Raw genomic sequence first — 21,037 nt, 5'->3', positions numbered from 1 at the left:
TTTATTTAGATTATCACTATCTAATCCTGTAAGTGGGAGCTCTGGTAGCGTAGTGCCTAAGGCACTTGACTGCTAACCAGAAGGCTGGCGGTGGTTCAAACCCACCAGCCTCTCCTCGGAAGGAAGATGGGGCAGTCTACTTCTGTAGTGATACTGCCTCAGAAACCCAAGGAGGGGTTGCTATGAGTGGGGTCCGACTCGATGGCACATAACAACAACAACAGCAACAATCCTTTAAGTAGGAGTCCTCTTGGTGCGGTGGTTAAAGTGTTCAGCTGCTAACCCAAAGGTTGGCAGTTCAAATGGTTCAACCTCAGTAGCCACTCGGCAAGAGAAAGATGTGGCAGTCTACTTCCATAAAGATTTACAGCCTTGGAAACCCCAACTGGGCAGTTCTACTCTGTCCTATAAGGTTGCTATGAGTCAGAATTGACTCGATGGTGATGTTTTGTTGTTTGTTTAGTTTATTTTGTTGAGTTCATCCAGTTGTTGTTTTCTGGGGCTGAAATGTCCATGACTTTCTGAGAGAGCTTGGAGAGATAGGTACCCAAAAAATGTGAAAAGATGAAGAAGGGAAGATGGGGAGTGATGGATGGCAACAAAGTTGGACTATTTCACACACAGTTCAGTCAAGAACTACTCTATTCTGAGCAATAATGAAAAATTAAGATGGAGACAGGTAGTGATGGACCTTAGATGCTGAGCTAATCTAGGAAATAGGGAGGGATTGAAGGTCATAAAGAGGAAATTTTATGGAAATATAAATCAATCAAGCCTTCGCATCCTCAAACATCAATTGCTGAAATTACCCACCACCAGCTCCTGCCTGGACTTCTTTGAGAAGGGTATTGTTCTCTTCCTTGTCTCTGTCCTCCTCTGCCAGCTGACTAATTAATTCACAACAATTTTATCCAATACATCTTTACTCCATACATATTATATACAAGCTCAGCTACAAATTTCAGAAACAGCTGCTAAAAAATACTATTCTCTGGCTTCCTGTCTCATTTTGAATATTTTCTTTCTTTTCCTCCCAATTGCAATGCCTTGGGTGACATTCCATCAGGAAGTAAACTTTCCAAGTAGTGTCATGTTAGAGCCTTAGGAGAGAACTGATGTGGCCTGGAGTGTTAACAGGAGTGCTCTGTATGATGAGAAATGTATGTTTTCTTTACTCTAGCCAGATTTTTCTAGACCAGAAAGTGAAGGTTTTTTAAATATTAGCATGTAGTATATTTAACAAAGTGCTTACTGAAAATCCCACAAAATATGTCTTTCCTACATATTTTTAAAGCACAGAGGCGCTCACCTTGGTTTGTGTAAGCATTCAGTGGCGCATGTTATACTTTATTTTGGCTGCTGGATACATATTGGGAGGGTGGCTCTCTTCGGACTGCCGGCAAAGTTGGCAAGCCGCACACAAGGTTGGTCGAAGGATAGAGTGACTCGAGTGAGCTCTGTGCAAGAACTCTCACTGACTGCTGTATAAACACACGTCTAAATTCACAGTCCAATTCATCACACCCACTGGCAACTGAACTAGGCTCTCATCATCTTGCCTGAACTATGGCTGTAGCCTACCTTCTAACTGGCTCCATGATTTCAGTCTTACCCACACCTCTCCAGCTTCTTCCATTGAAAGCAACATATCAAAAAAATAAACAAAAAAAAAAAAAAACCTGAGTCCTTTGTTACTTTCCAAGTATGTTCACCCATAGTGGCATAGTTGTTGTTGTTGTTGTTATGTGCCGTCGAGTCGGCCCCGACTCATAGCGACCCCTCCTTGGGTTTCCGAGGCAGTTATCACTACGGAAGTAGGATTGCCCAACCTTCCTTCCGAGGAGTGGCTGGTGGGTTTGAACTGCCAGCCGTCTGGTTAGCAGGCAAGTGTCTTAGCCACTATGCTACCAGAGCTCCCAGTGGCATAGTAGCAAGCTTAATTTATAATTTTCTTTTGCTATGGTAGCATAGTGCCTAAGGCACTTGACTGCTGACCAGAAGGCTGGCTTACTCCTTGGAAGGAAGGTTGGGCAATCTACTTCCATTGTGATACTGCCTCGGCAACCCAAGGAGGGGTCGCTATGAGTTGGGTCCTGCTTGACAGCACATAATAACAACAATGCCTTTTATAGGAAGCTTTTGGAAGCTAGTTTCTGTTCATTTCTTAAGCCACAAATTATTTAATCAATTCTACCATTCACAATATTTCTCATTATAATTGATGATGTGTTATGGTTTAATTAGCAGTAATTGTCATTCTTGATGGCATATAAAGTAATTATACATCTTAACAATGGCATGTTAGATTCCTAAGTCATGTGGTAATTGCTTTGTGCCTCCCACTTTGGGGTGCAGCAGAATGCCCTTTGGGGTCAAGAAAGATGGAGTAAAATGGTCTGCCCCACTCTTTGCCTTCGTTATCCACCTGAACCAGACTCAGTGGTCTCACACAAGGTGACAGATAGAGGATCCGTAGCCCCCTCGTGAAAAGCCAGAAACAGCTTAGCAATCATTCTGGCCTGGCTCCCAGGCTCTCTTACTGCAGGATTTTACAGGCCCTAAGGGACTGGAAAGTGAGAACCCAAAGACCTCATAAAACACCAGCCCCTCTCTTCACAGAAGACCGCCCTGTATTATTCAGGGTTGGGTGGCAAGCAGCAGACACCACCTCTAGTGGGATTTATTGGTAGGAAACCTGGTGCTCAGAGAATCAACAGGAAGCAGGAGGAATGGGCTGAAAAAGGGCAGAAACCCAGGGAATCCAGACACTGGGCTTCTGGAACAGTCTGCCCAGGATGTTGGGCACTGCTGCTGCTACTGCCCAAAATTAATCCTAACTGTCCACTGGCTTTGCCTAACACTTGGGAGCATCTAGGCCCAGTTGTCCATATCGTGCCTCTATCCTGGGTGTCAGGAGAAAAGGAGCAAGCAAATATCTCCCCTTGAACTTCAGGAGAGAGTTTTGATATTGTATTGCCAAACAATGGCACGTGTCCCACTGCATTCCCTTTCAAGTATCTCAAATTTAGGAGGCCATCAGAGCAGGTCAACAATAAGAGGACTGTGGCATTTTAAAATTGGCTACATTGGCTTCATCCTGAGCCATGGACTGGGAGAGGAAACCAACCCTTCTGGAGCTTATTATACAAAAGGTCAAGCCTTATGCTAAGTATGTTATATGTGACTGCTACATAGCATGCAATTATTCATTCTTAGACCCTCAGAAAATCTTAAGGAAGAGGGACAATGGTTACCAAAATTGTCCACAGCTAAGAGGATGAAAGCAGCAACTGGAGATGGTAGAATCTGGGTGCTAAATAAAATAAAGTGTCTAAAAGATACCATTGCTTGAAACCAGCTTCTTGGACTGACAGCTAATTAAGTTCTACCACTAGTTTAATTTTTTGTGTGGACCTGGGTATATGAAACCATAGGGTGGTAATTTAAAAAAAAAAAAATTCTCTCCAATTGCAGAGGAAATGTAGCTGGGTATGAACTAGTGGCACAAGTCATATATCAGTAGTCTGTAGTGGGTCTACATAAATCCTTTTCTTTAAAGTTATTTAACTGTTTTGAAAGTGATTTCAACAGAAGTAATTCCAATTGCACCAGAAAGGAAACCAGAGTCTTAAAGAAAAATACACTCTTTGCTGAGCAAGGCAAACATATCAGTATGCAGAGAAACAAACCAGTCTCTTGTGTTTTATTTCCTTAACAAATCCACTGAAACACTTACTTCATGTCTTAAAAAGACTGAGAGAGAAAGAATTCTGTGGCCACTAAAAATTGATGCCTACAACTGAATTGTAACCACTTTAAAAGGGCAGGTACCTTTTCTTTTTTTAAAAAAAAAAAAGTTTCTCTGTTATTCAGGTATCTCAGCAGGCGACTTTGCACACATTATGCCCATAATAAATATTTGTTAAAAGAGTATTTGCAAACAAGTTATCTGGCAATGGATTTTCTATTTAAAGAATTAGAAACCTGCCATTTTCCTTCATAATTCTATGTATAATAAAGCATGGCTAATTCAAACCTAGCCTTTTTTACAGCCAAGCCCTTTATAGAATTATTATTTTTTCCAATAAGCTCTAAATTGATACTTTCTGCCATGATGTTGCTTGCTTGCCTCTTCCAAGAATTAATGTTTAAATAAAACCCTTATGTTATGGATTGAATTGTGTCCCCAAAAAATATGTGTTGTAAATCCTAACCTCTATGCCTGTGGTTATAATCCCATTTGGGAATGAGTGGTTTTTGTCATGTTAATGAGGCATGATTAGTATAAAATGTATTTTGAGTCAATCTCTTTTGAGATATAAAGGAGATTAAACAACCAAGTGAAAAAAGGAGAGATGAGGTAAAAGAGCTGTCAGGTAACATGGAGATCTCCAAGGAACCTGAATGCAGAAGCTGAAGAGGCGAGGACCCTCCTCCAGAACCGACAAAGACAGCGAAACTTCCTCGAGAGCTGGCACTCTGATTGGGACTTGTAGCCTCCTAAACTTTGAGAAAATGAATTTTTGTTTGTTAAAGCCATCCACTGTGACACATCTGTTACAGCAACATAAGATAACTAAGATACCTTATATTCATGAAAGGTAAGAACATGATAGGATTTAAGGCTGACTGATAGAAAGACATTTGGTAAAACCACCTTCAGTTATGAAAGTTAGATCAGGAGGATACATTGAGTCAAGGTGGTTGTTTTGTTCCCAGTAAATCTTATAACAGGTTCACTGTGGGTATGTAACAGTGCGGTGTAGTAAATTACTTAGTGTGGCTTTTCTACCCATAAGTCTTTGTAAACTCCAAGGTGGGATTTTGTATGAGCAACTGAGCAGCCCCTGATTGCTGAAGCTATCCACCTGGATTATTTCTGTTGGGCGTGGCACAATACAATGTTCTGGGAGGTGCCCACTCTCTCTCACGTGCTTAGAGTTCTGATGCTGTGATTGGCTAGTTTGACTACCCTTCCGGGCTCAAAAGGAGGCCTCCTGGAGGCAGAACGCTCTCTGACTGCTGGTTGAGGAAGACGTGCTGCCAAAAGAGACACGCACCCCTGAAAGAGACACGTGCTGCTGGGAAAGAGACGCAAGAGACACACATCGCTGAGTGAGACACCGAGGGACCAGCACTGCTGCTGGGAAAGATACTGTGAGAGACTGTTGGCTGAGGGACGGTGGGCTGAGAGAGAGACTGAGCATTCTTCCTGAACTTGAGTTGTAGCCTGGTGCTTCCCTAATAAACCCCATAATCTGTGAGCTCTGTGTGGCCACTGCAGCGAATTATCGAACCCAGGAGAGAGGTGGTGGGTGCTTTGGGAGGAACGGTTGGTGAAAGGACTAGAGGGAGGCAGCATGTCTGGCCTTGTAGGAATAGGCCTTGGGTTACTGCTGGTAATCCTGTCTTCCTCTTGTGAGATTAGAGGAGGTCAGAACATGTGGCCTCCTTGCCATTTTTGCAAACAGTTATATATTTATATGTAAATAAAGACTTAGATGACTTATTTATAACATTTTAAAGGTATCTTTGTCTAGAAATCTAGGTACCTTAGTGTTCTTTTCAGAAATTCAAATGCAAACTTTTACCTCATATATATGCCCGCATACGGTTGTGTTCATAATAAATGAGAATTCACCTTGAAAGTGTTTCATGTTCTTTCTCACATGTGCATGGTGTGGTTGTAAAGTAATGAAATTGATTCTACAATCTATACACACACTAGAGAAAATTTCTATTTTTAAAAATTTAATATCTAAATTTCAGTGCTACGCTTTACATATCCATCTTTTAAAGGTTAATATTCCTTCCACAAATCACTTGCTTAATGCAGTCTGAAATTTTGGAGTTGCTTTACAGGTTATAAATATTTATTTAGGCATTTAAGTAAGGGTTTATATTGCATTCTTTAAGCAGTTGGCGCTGAAATTTGAGGTGATGTAAATCTCAGAAATTACTGTGATGGGAATGGCACCATCCATGGAGCCTGAGATCTTAAGAGATCTGTAAATATTTATTGAATGAATGTATATTTGAATTAATGTATGAGGGGGAAAAAAGTTACTTCTTTACAACTCCACTTGGACTAATGAAACAAATAACCTAGAGTGAATATAATATATGTGTAGAAGGGAAAGCTCTTTAGTTTTTTTTTTAAAACAAAACAAAACAAAAAAACCTCTGGAAGCAAGTTTTAATCTTTATGTCATTTTATTTTGTATAAGTTTGATTTTTCTTGTAACACCTTGACTCTCTCTTACATCTTCTACATTAAGACTGATGATTTCAAGTTTTCCATAATGAAAGGGAGGTTGAGAGTACAGGGAAAATGACCACACATTTGCATAGGGCAGGAAGGGCACTCTAACATCTGGCAGTGGTAGCCCACTGGGTCCATTTGTTAGTGCTCATTAAATTCACATTAATGCATGAACTGCTCTGAAAGTGTAAATGCCATTTTGGGTTGGTTGCTTTCTCCAGGACCAATGGCATTGACTTTGGGGACCTACCCATAGTTGTTTACTTGCCAGTGGCATTTGACCTGGGGTCAGACCTGTATTTAACCCTTTCCTGTAGGTCAAAAACTAATTAATTTGGTGAGGGTTAAACTGGAAATGAGTCGTCTGTATAGCAGGTGTTCCCCATGGAGAAAGTGCTCCAGGTGGAAACGTTTTAAGATCTGTTCTTGGACCATCTCAGAAGACGCTTCAGAGGTCAAGGAGGCAATTCCAAGACATCACATATGGTGAAGGCCTGGGGATGGAGGTAGCAGGTGCTGACTCAGGGAAGTTTTCTCAGCAGCTTGGGGAAACTTTCAAAGAGGCCTCTTTGGAGATAATTTATTTATATATTCATGAACATATATCTTGGGCATTCATTGTGGATTGATTTACTTAGAAGTTGCCCTAAATGATTGGAACTTTAGCCTTTACCCCTACCTCCCACCATCAACCAAAGACTTTGATTTGAAGGAAAGAAAATACTGCATTTTTCTTCCTTTTTTTTTTTTCTAGAGGATGAGGAAGATGAGGAAATGGTGGAGCCTAAAGTTGGCCAAGAATCAGAACTTGAAAATCAAGACAAAAAACAGACAGTGAAAGAAGGTATGGGATTACTAATTATTTAAAAATTATAAATACTAATTATATAAAAAAAATATTTAAAAATTACTAATAATTTTTTTAACCCAAATAAGGGACTTTATGGGTAAGTAAAAATTAAATATACACCTCCTATATGGAAGTTTTTTTATGATTGTTTAACTCAATTACATTTACTAATGTAAACTGTAGTCTCCAAAGCTGGAGTTAATTATTTGTTGACTGACAGAAGCAAATAAAATGCAAACCATCCAGTCATGTTCTAGTAAAATTATTACTAAATAGTGATAAAATAAAGCACATATTATTAATTGTCTTGTTATCTAATTCACGCCACTATCTATTCTCATGATAACAGTAAAGGAGAAGATAAAAAGTATTTTGTCAATAAATTTTGAAGTTTCATCACATGATCTATCTAGAAACATTAACAGTCATCATTACTGTTAATTAAACTGTTAAAAAGCCTTCTTCTACAATGCTGTTCATATAAAGAGGAACAACCTCTTACATGTTTGAGTGATGATGATGACTAACATTTATTAAACACTTTCTGTGTTTAATATTATGTACTCCTTACAACATTATTTTGAAGCAGATAGTATAATTATCCCTGTGTTATAGATGGAGAAATAGGAAAAGAACAGTTTAAAAACTTACCCAAGAACACATAACTTATAACTGTATGAGCTAGGATTTGTAGTTGAATCCAAAGCCTGTATATTTCACCATGATGCTACCCTCCTGAAATAGCACTGGATAGGATGGGTGGATGAGTGGATGGGTGGGTGGATGGATGGGTGAATGGATGGATGGGTGGGTGGATGGATGGATGCATGGTTGGATGGGTGGATGGATGAAAAGAAAGAAGGCAAAGGAAAGAAGAAAAGAAAGAAGGGAGGAAGACAAAGAAGGAAGGGAGGGAGGAAAGAAAAGAAGGGGAAAAAAGTACTACAGATGATGTTTCCTTAAAAATATAATTTTGTATCAGAGACTCTCAGCCCATTGAGACAGAAGAAAGGAGCATAATTTTGTATTGTCATTCTTGCTGACAAATGGGGAGTACCTGAGAACTGAGTGTGGAGTAAGAAGATCCTTCCATATTTCCTACTGAGTGTCCCAAATGTAAATCAATATAACTCTGATCAAAAGTTCATTTTATTCTTACATTTTAGGGTGGCTGTGGCTTTGGCACAGTACATGACACCTGTTGGCATTGGAGATTTTGTAGGACTGGGCACATAGTGATCACATGCACGCACTTCACCTCCTTGTGATCTCAGGAGAACGTTGTTGTTGTTATGTGCCATCAAGTCGGACCTGACTTATAGCGACCCCTCCTTGGATTTCCGAGGTAGTATCACTACAGAAGTAGATTGCCCCATCTTCCTTCCCAGGAGTGGCTGGTGGGTTTGAACTGCCAGCCTTCTGGTTAGCAGTCAAGTGCCTTAGGCACTAAGCTACCAGAGCTCCTCAGGAGAAAGTGTAGCTCAAATACCTATTGCAGATGGCATGCACTTATACTTAAAGTGATTTTTAGATAGAAATGATTATGAAGTTAAATGAGACAATTATATTTACATTTTTAAAAGTTTGTCTCTAGTTGAGGATCACTTGGGAGGCATATGCATGTGTTTAAGGAGGCCTGGTGATGCAGTAGTTAAGGACTTGACTATTAACCAAAAGGTCAGTGGTTCAAACCCACCAGCTGCTGTGTGGAAGAAAGATGTGGCAATCTTTGGAAGATTGGAAACCATATGGGGAGTTCTATTCTGTGCTAAAGCAAATGGAAGAAATGAAAAGGTAAAAGGGCTGAACAGAAGATTTCAAAGAGCAGCTCGAGTAGACAAAGCCAATTACTATAATGAAATGTGCAAAGACCTGGAGTCTGAAAACCAAAAGGGAAGAACACGCTCAGCATTTCTCAAACTGAAAGAACTGAAGAAAAAATTTAAGCCTCGAGTTGCAATAGTGAGAGATTCTATGGGCAAAATATTGAATGATGCAGGAAACATCAAGAGAAGATGGCAGGAATACACAGAGTCACTGTACCAAAAAGAACTGATGGATCTTCATCCCTTTCAGGAAGTGGCATATGATCTAGAACCAATGGTAATGAAGGAAGAAGTCAAAGCTGCAATGAAAGAACTGGCGAAGAGCAAGGCTCCAGGAATTGATGGCATACTGATTGAGATATTTCAACAAACAGATGCCCCATTGGAGGCACTCACTCAGTTATGCCAAGAGATTTGGAAGACAGCTACCTGGCCAACTGACTGGAAGAGATCCATATTTGTGCCCATTCCAAAGAAAGGTGATCCCACAGAATGTGGAAATTAGAGAACAATATCATTAATATCGCACACAAGTAAGATCTTACTGAAGATAATTCAGAAACGTTTGCAGCAGTATTTTGACAGAGAACTTCCAGAGGTTCAAGCCGGATTCAGAAGAGGACGTGGAACAAGGGATATCATAGCTGTTGTCAGATGGATCTTGGCTCAAGGCAAAGAATACCAGAAAGAGGTTTACTTGTGTTTTATTGACTATGCAAAGGCATTTGATTGTGTGGATCATGACAAATTATGGATAACATTCAGAAGAATGGAAATTCCCAAGCACTTGATTGCACTCATGAGGAATCTGTACCTTGACCAGGAGGCTGTCGTTCGAACAGAACAAGGGGACACTACATGGTTTAAAATCAAGAAGGGAGTGTGTCAGGTTTGTATCCTTTCTCCACACTTATTCAATCTATATGCTAAGCAAATAATCCAAGAAGCTGGACTATATGAAGAAAAACGTGGTATCAGGATTGGAGGAAGAATCATTAACAACCTGAGATATGCAGATGATACAACTTTGCTTGCTGAAAGTGAGGATGACTTAAGGCACCTACTGATGAAGGTTGAAGAATACAGTCTGCAGTATGGATTACATATCAATATAAAGAAAACAAAAATCCTCACAACTGGACCAATGAGCAGCATCCCAATAAATGGAGAGAAGATTGAGGTTGTCAAAGAATTCACGTTGCTTGGTTCTACAATCGATGCCAACAGAAGCAGCAGTCAGGACATTAGACGACGTGTAGCATTGGGAAAATCAACTGCGAAGGAACTGTATCAAGTGCTGAGGAGCAAGGATATCTCCTTGAGGACTAAGGTGTGCCTGACACAAGCCATGATATTTCCAATCGCCTCATATGCATGTGAGAGCTGGACAACGAATAAGGAAGACCGAAGAAGAGTTGATGCTTTTGAGTTGTAGTGCTGGCGAAGAATGCTGAAAGTCCCATGGACTGCTAAAAGAACTAACAGATGTGTCCTGGAGGAAGTGCAGCCAGAATGCTCCTTGGAAGCAAGAATGGCCAGACTTTGTCTCACCTATTTTGGTCATGTTGTCAGAAGGGACCATTCCCTGGAGAAGGATGTCATGCTTGATAGGGTGGAGGGTCGACGAAAGAGGGGGAGGCCTTCAACAAGATGGATTGACATGGTGGCTGCGATGATGGGCTCAAGTATAGCAGGGATTGTGGGGCTGGCACGGGATCAGGCAGTGTTTCGTTCTGCTGTGCATGGGGTCGCTATGAGTCGGAAACGACTCGATGGCACTTAACAACAACAACAATTCTGTACTATAGAGTCACTGTGACAACTTGACAGCAGTGGGTTTAGTTTTTCATTTAGTGTCTGTATTTGATTTTGTTTTACTTTTTTCATGCAACTTCAGTCATCTAGTAGACAGTACAGTGTAGTGATGAAAAAGCAGAGGATCTGGAAACAGACTAAGTGGGTTCAAATCTTGGCTCTGCCCCTTATTAGCTGTGTGATCTTAGTAAGGTAGTTTAACCTTTTTGGCCTCAGTTTCACCACATGTCAAGTGGAGGTAATACCTATATCCTAAAGTTAGGATAAGACAATGCTTGGCACGTAGTAAATGCTGTGAAAAAGTTCACTAAATTATCTTTAGCAGTCTCACACTGAAATGCCTGGATTTCCAACTATCCTGTGACACACATGCTAGGCTTGGGTATACCAGTACTCTGTGCTCAGCTTTGCCATAACCTATAGCTTTGAAATGGGAACATGGTTACCTAGGCCCCAATTAGTGTATAAAAAATTGTGAAAGTATCAAAAGAGATACAAGCAAAGTCCTTTAAACACTTTGGAAAACTATCTTTAAATGTTCTGTTTCTGTCAGTGCACCTGATCTTGTGCATGGAGCAAACTGACTGCTTTTGAGTTCTAGGGTATGATCAAGGGCAGGGAAGACAGTCAGCATCATTAATTAACAGTAGCAGCACCAGAAAACACAAGGTTATTTATTTGTTTTTAGAAACTCTAAGTGGATTTGATGGAAGAGATTTTTACTTTCAAACTTCTTCTAAAAATATCTTTATAAAAAGCTTGATGTATAGAGTATCATTATCATAGGTGTAGCAAGAGATGAAAGAAAGAAAAAAAAGTCACACTCTGTTAAGATTCTCCTTTTTTTCCTTTTACAAAATACCCTTAAAGTGCACTGGGTGGTAAAAGAGCCAAGATGCTTTTGTGTGTGTGTGTCTTGGCACTGATCCCCACCCCTAGCCCTAATCTTCAGATCATCTTCTCTGGCAAAGCAATGAAACCCTCTTCTTAAGTTCTGAGCAAAAACACCCTCCAGTTTTAACTGTTATGCTTGCTTCATGGAATTGATTAATGTCATGTTAAAAGTCAAGAAGAAGTTTGAAAGAACATTTCCTGTTACTGCTGCACCATATGCCTTATTTTCCATTAATGGCTTTTCTGCAAATTAGCACATAATGGGTTAAAAGCATGTTTATGTTGGCATCAAACTCTCTGACTTCTTTTTTTTTTTTTAAAGCAAGACACTATTTTGCAAACTTTTTCAAGAATATCTAGCAGATATAATCGTGGCGCCATTCATACGGCTGCATAGTGGTTAGGGCTGTGTCAGCACTTCTATTATGAACCCTGCATTTCAGGGATTTATTAGTCAGCCATAAAAATTTGCTCTGGGCTGAAACTTGACATACATGGTTTCAAACTAGGAAGCACATTTTGGAGAAATGTAGCCTTTTTTGGGAATTTTTTAAAAAGATGGCAAGAGGGAGATATGAAAAAAATAATATTCACTAGCTTTTGACATTTTTGCCCATATGACATGAAAATGCATTAGACGTTAAGAAAAGGGAAGATTTATTATTACTGTTTTCGCTCTTGTTCACAACATAGTAGGAAAAAAATAACAGGTTCGTTTTAGCTTTTAACCAAATTTAGGCAATTTCTGTATATCAGCTTCCTGATGTTTAAAGATTCAGAGTAACAGCATCAGAAATCTAACTCTTGTAAACACAAATTAATTCATAAACCTCCCATTAACTTCAGAAAGGATATCCTTCCTTGTTAATTTGGTTTGGTTTTGCTGCTTGAAAACTGATTTCACTTTAAAGTTCTCATAAAGCCACCTTCCTATTTAATCTGGTGTCTTTCCTGGATATATGGGTTTATTTATTTATTTTAAATCTTTAAGCTATATTCTTTTAAAAATATTTTTTAAAATGCATAATATTTTAACTTGAAATTTAAAGCTGTATCATTGAAACAAGGCAGGACATTTCCAAAATAGATACTTTTAAAAAAAATTTTAAACTAAAAATTAGATATTAAAATGCTCAATATAAGCTGTGAGCTTCACCATAAAATTTTCATTTTTAAAGGGACAACAAAAAAATCCCAAGAACCCCAGCAAACAAAAGTAAGATGTATAGTAAATAAGCGTTTTTTAAAAGCAGCAGTTTGCATTAAGGTCACTAAGAAAACTTAAAAAACTTCTTGAAAATGCTTAAAAGCTTGTTTTGTATGTAAAACCAAAAGAAATGAACTTTTCTGTAGTAAAAAGTGGACCCTAAAGTAAAATTTAAACTAGATTTTAATTTTGTAGGCCACAACTTCGTACAATTAGGGGGATACTGTATTTTTAATTTGATGATTTCTAGGACATTTTTCTTACTGTTTTTCCAGCTAAATGTAACTGTTTCAGTAAACTTGGAAATTGTCCTATTATTTGGATCATATGTAAGTCATATCAAGAATTTTTACTCTTATTTTAAAAAAGAAAAGAAAAAAGCTCACTTTAATTGCATAATTTATTATTTAGCTGTTAGTTCTTAGCAGAAGTACTCCATGTTTTGTGTTGCCAAAACAAAAAACAAACACAAAAACACTACAACTGTATTTTCTGCTTCACTGATAAGAAAAATCAAATTAATGCCCACCTTCACTCTAGCATGCATTTTGCTGTTAAATTAATATCTGCCTTTTTTTTTTTTTTGCCATAATACTTGTTTAAAATAATCTGTTAATTTCCAGGGATAGGGAAAAGTGATAAAAAAGGTATTTCAGGGGGAATTTAGGATCTGTCCTAGAGTAGGACAATTCTGATTTTAATTTTTTACGCTTTGTATTTTGGACCTTGTGGATTTCATCAATCTGCCAGTTTTCTTGTATGAAATACGATGTCTGGAGATGTTTCATCTCTGAATGTCACTTTTGGTTGTGGTTCCTGGATACTCCATTATATTTATTTCCATTACATTGTAACAATACTTATGAAATTAAATATTTCTAAATTTGGAAGGCTTTTATAATCAAAAATTAACTATGGCTCTCTTTAACTCCTAAGTTAAATACTGTTTAAAACTTAAAAAAAAAAAATTACTCATCTACACATGCATCTTATTATTTTGTACTAACAAATCATGTCATTTGATACCTATTAGACATCAAAGCTTAATATAAAATATATCCTTTGTTTTGCTTCAGTAGCAATTTAATTTCAAGCCAAATATTGTATTGTCAAACATAATATCTGGAGAGGCTACTGCCTTGCCTACCTGAACTTGGCCTCTGGAAATACACTTTGATCAGCCATTTATGTTTCTCCTAGAGAAGTCATGTATCTTGAAAGCTGAGATCAAAGTGACAATAATCTACAAGGAAGAAAAAAATTACAGAAAATTACACAGATACTATTTTTCATTCAAGGTAATGGACATATAAGGAAAGTTACAGGTGAAGTAGAATGAGCTCAAAAATGTAAACACAGAATGGAAAGATTTTTATGTTATAATAAAGGGAAAGAGTTCCTACATCTCTGTTTAATTTCATGTGTCTCAAGTCCTCCATTGACTGTGACCAAGGCTTAGCAAATCTTTTTAAATAAAATATTTTTGTTGGCCTTACAGTATCTTTGTACACTGAAGCTGCTTGATTATACTTTTATGTAGCAGTATTAACCAAAAGAAAAGGACCTAGCATATTATTTATTTATATGTATATGTGTGTGTGTGTATATTCGTTTTGGCTAGTTACATTCGCTGGTTTTACTTTTTTTTTTTGAACTTGCATAAGATGACATAATCCAAATATCTCACTTACAGGAGTCTTAGAAAGTAGATGAGTGAGTTACTACTTAATTACTAATTATTGAATGGTTAGCTATTTGTCCAGTAAATTTATCTCTAACCCTTAAACCAGACTTAAAGGTTAAGAATCATTATGCCCATTTTACAGATTAAATTGCTTTCCAAAGAGCTTTGGTTAATTGATTAAGTAATCAAAGCTAGCAAATGCCAGAGTAAATGTTTGATTCCAGGTCGGTTTTGTAAAGTTCTCCTTGTTATTTATGGCCTCCACACTCAAAGTTTGAGTCAACCCATTGCCCACTTCAGCGTTTCTTAAACCACTGTCTGGGCAACTCTGCTTAACAGAAGTTGATAGGGGTTCTTAGAGAATCACAATGCACGTTAGCATATTTGCTGGAGACTTAAATGAGATACTTCTATGTTTAGGGTTACTAGAAGCAATGAGATTGGACTATTTTGGGAGAAGATCATATGCTGTTGTGGATGAATCATGTTCTGTTATAATGTTACTTCTGGAGAGCATTTCTCAAGATGTGAACCAACTAGATCAGGATCACCCTGGTTTTCTGTACAAAGGCAGATTCTTGAGCCCCAGTCTAGAACCTGCTGCATCCTGGTCTATAGCAAGGAAAGGGAGTCAGGAAGGGGAGAGACATATGGCATTAAAAGCATGAGATCCATGGCCGACACTCTGCAGAATGACTTCTTGAACAGTTCTGGTTTCTCTGCACAAAGGCTTTGAGATACCATTAATCTAATTAAATAGTGCTTCCATAAGACATTATACTACAGGTGTTGTTGCTGTTGTTGTGTGCTGTCGAATCGGCCCCAACTCATAGCGACCCCTCCTTGGGTTTCCGAGGTGGTATCACTATGGAAGTAGATTGCCCAACCTTCCTTCCGATATGACTTTAAAGATTCCTCTGATCATGTGATCAGGGAGAACTCTATCTTGGTTCTAAGGATGGCTGAGGAAGTATTAGGGAAACCCTGAAGCTAGTTCCACCAGGGGATACACCTGTGATGGAATGCACTCTACTCTCCTAAGTTAACTTCACAGGAGCTTCTGTTTCTATAGGAGCTGTGGTGGTGTAGTGCCTAAGGCATTTGACTGCTAACCAGAAGGCTGGTGGTTCAAACCCACCAGCCACTCCTTGGAAGGAAGATTGAGCAATCTACTTCTATAGTGATAGCATGTCAGAAATCCAAAGACAGGTTGCTATGAGCCGGGTCTGACTCAACGGCAGTGAGTTTGATTTTTTTTTCTGTTTCTACAGAAAGAGTAATCAATCAAATGTTTATTGGAAGCATTCAGAATCAAGAATTGAACTGAGGTTCCTGAAGAACCACAAAGGTTCAACTGAAAAATATCTGCCCTTGTGGCATTTTCAGTCTGGGGGGAGTTTCTAATCACTTCTCCATAGTTTTATGAAAAAGCTGCTATTAAAGGAGTGCTTTATATTACCTAATCATGACTGAGCTGAGCTAACTTTCAGATGTAATGACATACTCCTAATTATTTCATCTCTCTTTGTGTTATTTTGAATCTTCAAATTTGTTTGAAAAGATTAATCATGCTAGAAAAAGATTAAAATCAATTGTGAAGTATTCTGCAGAGGCATGTATTTATTCCATTTATCATTTAAAAGCAGAAAACCAAAAACCAAAACAAACCCACTGCCATCAAGTCCATTCCAGCTCCCAGAGACTCTAGAGGACAGAGTGGAACTGCCTATGGCTCCCAAGACTGTAATCTGTATGGAAGCATACTGCCATGTCTTTTTTCCCTCCTTTTAGAGCAGATGCTGTCTTGAACAAAGAGGGTGTGGAAGGACATGTTTTAGCTTTTGAGTGGAACCTATGTAATGATCAGTTAGCCTAGCCATCTAAAATAAAATGAATTTAACCAGTAGGAAAATGTAAAGTACCATCTGGATCTTATTATTATTAAAAAAAAAAAAACACCCTGCCATCGAGTCAAGTTGGATCCAATTCATAGTGACCCCTCCTTGGGTTTCTGAGGCGGTATCACTACAGAAGTAGATTGCTCAACCTTCCTTCTGAGGAGTGGCTGGTGGGTTTGAACCACCAGCCTTCTTGGTTAGCAGTCAAATGCCTTAGGCACTATGCCACCAGAGCTCCCAGAATTTTATAGACTTCTCTATTATGTACTTTTTAAGCTTTTTGTCAGTTAAATTTTAAAGAAAATAATATTCAGAACTGATTACTAAAATCTGAAGGCAGCAATCAATTTTCATTTGTAGTCTTTTTTTTCCCAACCCATGACAATAGTAATTAGGCCAAATATGAAATCTTTTCTGAAATGTGGCAATGGAGACATGGGCAAAAACTTGTGTTGTGAATTAGGAAATCATTTACAATCAATATTAACTCTCAATGGTTTGTTATTTTACTGTATCTTGTCACTCCTTTGATAAGCTCTTACATTCAATCTCTTTGAAGAGTTGGATTCCTCTTGAAAAGTTTTAATTGTCACTCTTCTCTTTCCTAACAATCTCTTGTTTACATTACAAGCCCCTCCAAGGGAACTGACAGAGGAAGAAAAACAGCAGATACTTCATTCAGAGGAATTCCTCATCTTTTTTGATCGTACAATACGGGTGATTGAACGAGCGTTGGCAGAAGACTCCGACATCTTTTTTGACTACAGCGGTCGAGACTTAGAGGAAAAAGATGGGTTAGTTTTTGTAGCATTTTTAAAAACAATAAAAAAATAGTGTTATAACTTATGTGAATACTGATTCTAAATTCATTTATGGATTGACCAGTCAAATCACAAATCTAACAAATCAGAGGAGGATGGAATTTCAGCATTGATCTTGCTGAACAGCTTTTACTAAGGACTTTGGTAATAACTGGCTTACTGTGAAATGCTTTTGAACATGATATCTGTGAAACAGTCCACTTGATAGATTCATCTGTACATCTTCCTCCTTGGCAGAGTCATGTACATTCTCCCTTTGAGAAAACATGTTTATAAGCAGCAAATGGAGATTTGTGTTGTATCTGGTAGATTCATTCTTGATGTCTAAGCAGACAGGAAGCTGAAGAAAACAAAAATGAGATCTTAATTGATGTGGGAGACAGCAAGCAAAGAAGGGAATATTTTTTTTTTTTCTCTTTTTGGTAGCTGTAAGAATATGTTTATGCCTTTTAGAAAACATAAGTGCAAGGATACAGATTTAAAAAAACTAATCAATAGAAGTAAATGACCCCAAATGACTTTCTCTGTCACTATAATATACATATTGGCAAGGCAGTAGCTGTCAGCCATCTCCAAGGGTAAAAGAAGAGCTATTTTAAGAATTTTTTTTTTTTTTTTTTTTTTAAAGCTGCTTTGTAGCCACTCATTTCATTTTGCCAAGGACAATATGCAAAGGTGAGATCATTTGCTCTTCCCACCACTCATGACTTTTTACTATTTGTAAAATTCAAATCCATTCTCAAAGGACAAAGGTCAAAATTTTATCGTCTCTGAGGATGCTCAAAGGAATGTAACAGAAAATAGTTCCAAAAGGGAGTTCTGAAAAACTAAGTTCAGCACTTACCATCATTTTTAGACTAGTTTGAAGGGACAACAATATTTGGAATACGCAAGTTCTGCAATGTTTGTTGTGTTTTAAAAAGAGTTCATTACTCACTCTGGTTCAGTTGACTTTCTGGGCCCTATTTCCCTCTAGGTGCTTGGCCAAGTGTCATCCTGTGCTCCTCACAGGACTTGGGTACATGTATCTTCTGCCTTAGTTTGTAATGTTGGAACTGAGGAAGGTTACCAGAAAAAAAAAAATATATATATATATATTTTGTATATATATGTGTGTGTGTGTGTGTGTGTGTATGTATATATATGTGTGTGTGTGTGTGTGTGTATGTCAAATTCATGTGTCAGCTAGTTAGAGACCAAGTAAGTATTCTGAAGCCAGGTCACCCAGCCTGAACAAGAGCTACAAAAGACAAGTGATTGTAGAGTTCAAGTCAAGAAGATGAGAAATGAAGTAAATGAGCAGAAGAAAGGTAAGCATAGAGGAATTCCTGAACTGGAGCCCAAGAAATTTAGGCAGCTTTGTAAGAAGATCCAATAGCTTCTTCCCCATTGTAAGCAATACTCATTACAAACACTGAGTCTTGTGGAGCAACTACATGACCAGTGCAGAGTGCTTAGAAGTTAGTGTGATGGGCAGTTGAATGTAAGCCAAGTAATACTGGCCAAAGTATAATCCTCCTAGACCAAACACTGTTTTGGTCTATGGCAGGAGTGGCAAGCATCTGAAATGCATTCGGTGCATCCTCCACTCCCCACAACACCTGTCTCATGGCAGAAATCATAGCTGGCTGTTGATCCAGGAGGCAACCACTACAGTCAATCAGAATTTCCAGGTAAATAGAGACATGTATATCTTCTTTGGTCTAACCCCAAAGAGGTGCTGTTGAAATCAAAGAATTCCCAAGGGGGTATTTCTTGTTCCCATAACTATGATATTTCTAGTAGTCCCTGATTAAGGCTAGAGCCTATTAGAGAGTGGAGAATGGTTCAGACAGTTAGGAGGGAACCTGAAACAAATTTGGTATTTCATACTAGGCTTGTAACAAAACATAAACCACAGGTTAGAAAGCTCTTTTCATAAGATATAAAGGATATCATCTTCAGAACACGACCATCTTTATGATCAGTTTGCTGTCAGAATTGATGTTTCCACCTCAGAGAAACCTTGTTTTTGCCATTTCATTGTTACATTAAGAGCAGCATAGTGATAAAGCCTCATTCTGAAGTATCACATATGTCTCTGATGTTTAAACCCTCCCAGGGATGTACAGGCTGGAGCCAACCTTTCTTTCAATCGGCAATTCTATGATGAGCATTGGTCCAAGCATCGAGTGGTCACTTGTATGGACTGGTCTCTCCAGGTAAGAGTTATTGCGGGGATGGCACAAACTGGGCTTTTGGGAAACCCTGTAGCTGAATATGAAAAAGGAGAGATTTGCGCCGGCACTCTGGATATGTTCACTAACCTACACTTTTCTTCTCTAAGTCTGTTGGTTTTCTTTTTCATTTTGCTGAGATCTCAGTTTAAATTTTCCACCCAGCTATTTGTATTTGTTGAGTACCTTCTATATACTAGGTACTCAACAGGGAACCAGACCTTCTGTCCATGAAACTGCTCTCATTAGGGTCGTTAGTGATTTCCTAATTGTCAAACTGGTGGATATTTTTTTTAGTCTTCATCTGCCTTGACCACTGTGTCATCCAGTAATTGACTTCTCTAAACAATCTCTCATTCAGTTTTTCAACCCCCTCTTGTAGCTCTCAGATAGTTCTTTTTCTTCCACCACTCTTAGTTTAGGGGACCTTTTGGTCATGTCCCAGCCTCTGCTCTTTTCCCAACATCTTCTCCTGTGAGGTCTCCTTCATTCCTATGGATTCATCCACTGCATGTGCAACGCATTTTATAACACTCCCAACCTCTCTCTTGAATTATACTTTGAACACCAGACACATTCACTCAGGTGTCACATAGAATCTCAAACTAATTATGTTAAAAAATTATTTCCATACACCTCATATCCTTATTTCCATATACCTCATATCTTTTTCACTTAATGTATTTGCTTTATGTTAAAAGTACCACAATACACCCAAGGGCCTAAAGCAAAATTCCCATAGTCAACAGTACCAGCTTTCTCTCTCTTACCTCCCATACCCTGTCTGTCATCAAGACTGTCTGTTTCTCCACTTGTATGTTCCTCAGATCCTTCCTCGCCAACTCCTTTCTTACCATCTTAATTTAAGGCCTTGTCATGTTACACATGTAACTTCTAACTGGTCTCTCTACCTCCATGCATATCTACCTCCAGTATTTCCTCTGGACAGCTACCCAAATAATCTTTCTAAAATGGAAATGCAGTTTCCTAAAATAAAATGCAAGGCTGATCATTTCACTCCCTCAGTTAAAAATCCCTATTGCTTTATATCTAAATTCCTTAGCATGGCACTCAGAGTAAAAGCAGACATATTTGCTAAATGACCAATTCAACCAGTGGATAATTTATGAGGTACTTATGAGATACTAGGACAAGCACTGGAGTTCCTAGGTGGTACAAATGGTTAACATGCTGGGCTAGGAACTAAAAGGTTTGTAGTTCAAGTCCACACAAAGGCATCTTAGAAGAAAGGGCTGGCAATCTACTTCCAAAAAGTCAGCCACAGCAAACCCTGTGGAGCAGAGTTATATTCTGACACTCATGGAGTCACTACTAGGTGGAATTGACTCAGTGGCAAAGCATATGCCAAACACTGCAGGATTAAGTCATGTTCAAAAAGGCATACAGCCTAGTTGTGATGTGGCCAGAATTTGAACCCAAGTGGTCTGCCTCTGAGCCCAAAGTTCTTAGCAATGAGATGGTATTTCCTCCTGTAATGACAAAGGCATGATAACAGTGAAGGAAGCAGGGATTTTATAATCCTCATAGAGAATAAGTGCTATGT

General features: G+C 38.5%; 1 protein-coding gene across 1 annotated transcript in view; it reads left to right on the top strand.

Moving 5' to 3' along the window:
- The window catches only part of DYNC1I1 (dynein cytoplasmic 1 intermediate chain 1), a 366,270-nt gene that overhangs the window by 187,162 nt on the left and 158,071 nt on the right, over positions 1 to 21,037 (top strand). Inside the window, exons 6-8 of the mRNA XM_007939787.2 lie at positions 7,017 to 7,106; positions 17,068 to 17,230; positions 19,359 to 19,458. Of these exons, the coding sequence (XP_007937978.1) occupies positions 7,017 to 7,106; positions 17,068 to 17,230; positions 19,359 to 19,458 (353 nt within the window). The remainder of the gene's footprint in view (positions 1 to 7,016; positions 7,107 to 17,067; positions 17,231 to 19,358; positions 19,459 to 21,037) is intronic.

The sequence above is a fragment of the Orycteropus afer genome, unplaced genomic scaffold, assembly GCF_000298275.1.
Source record: "Orycteropus afer afer isolate SDZICR_OR568_19922 unplaced genomic scaffold, OryAfe1.0 scaffold00063, whole genome shotgun sequence".
Lineage (NCBI taxonomy): Eukaryota > Metazoa > Chordata > Mammalia > Tubulidentata > Orycteropodidae > Orycteropus > Orycteropus afer.
The sequence above is the reverse complement of the archived record's forward strand: the minus strand, read 5'-3'. Positions and strand labels throughout refer to the sequence as shown.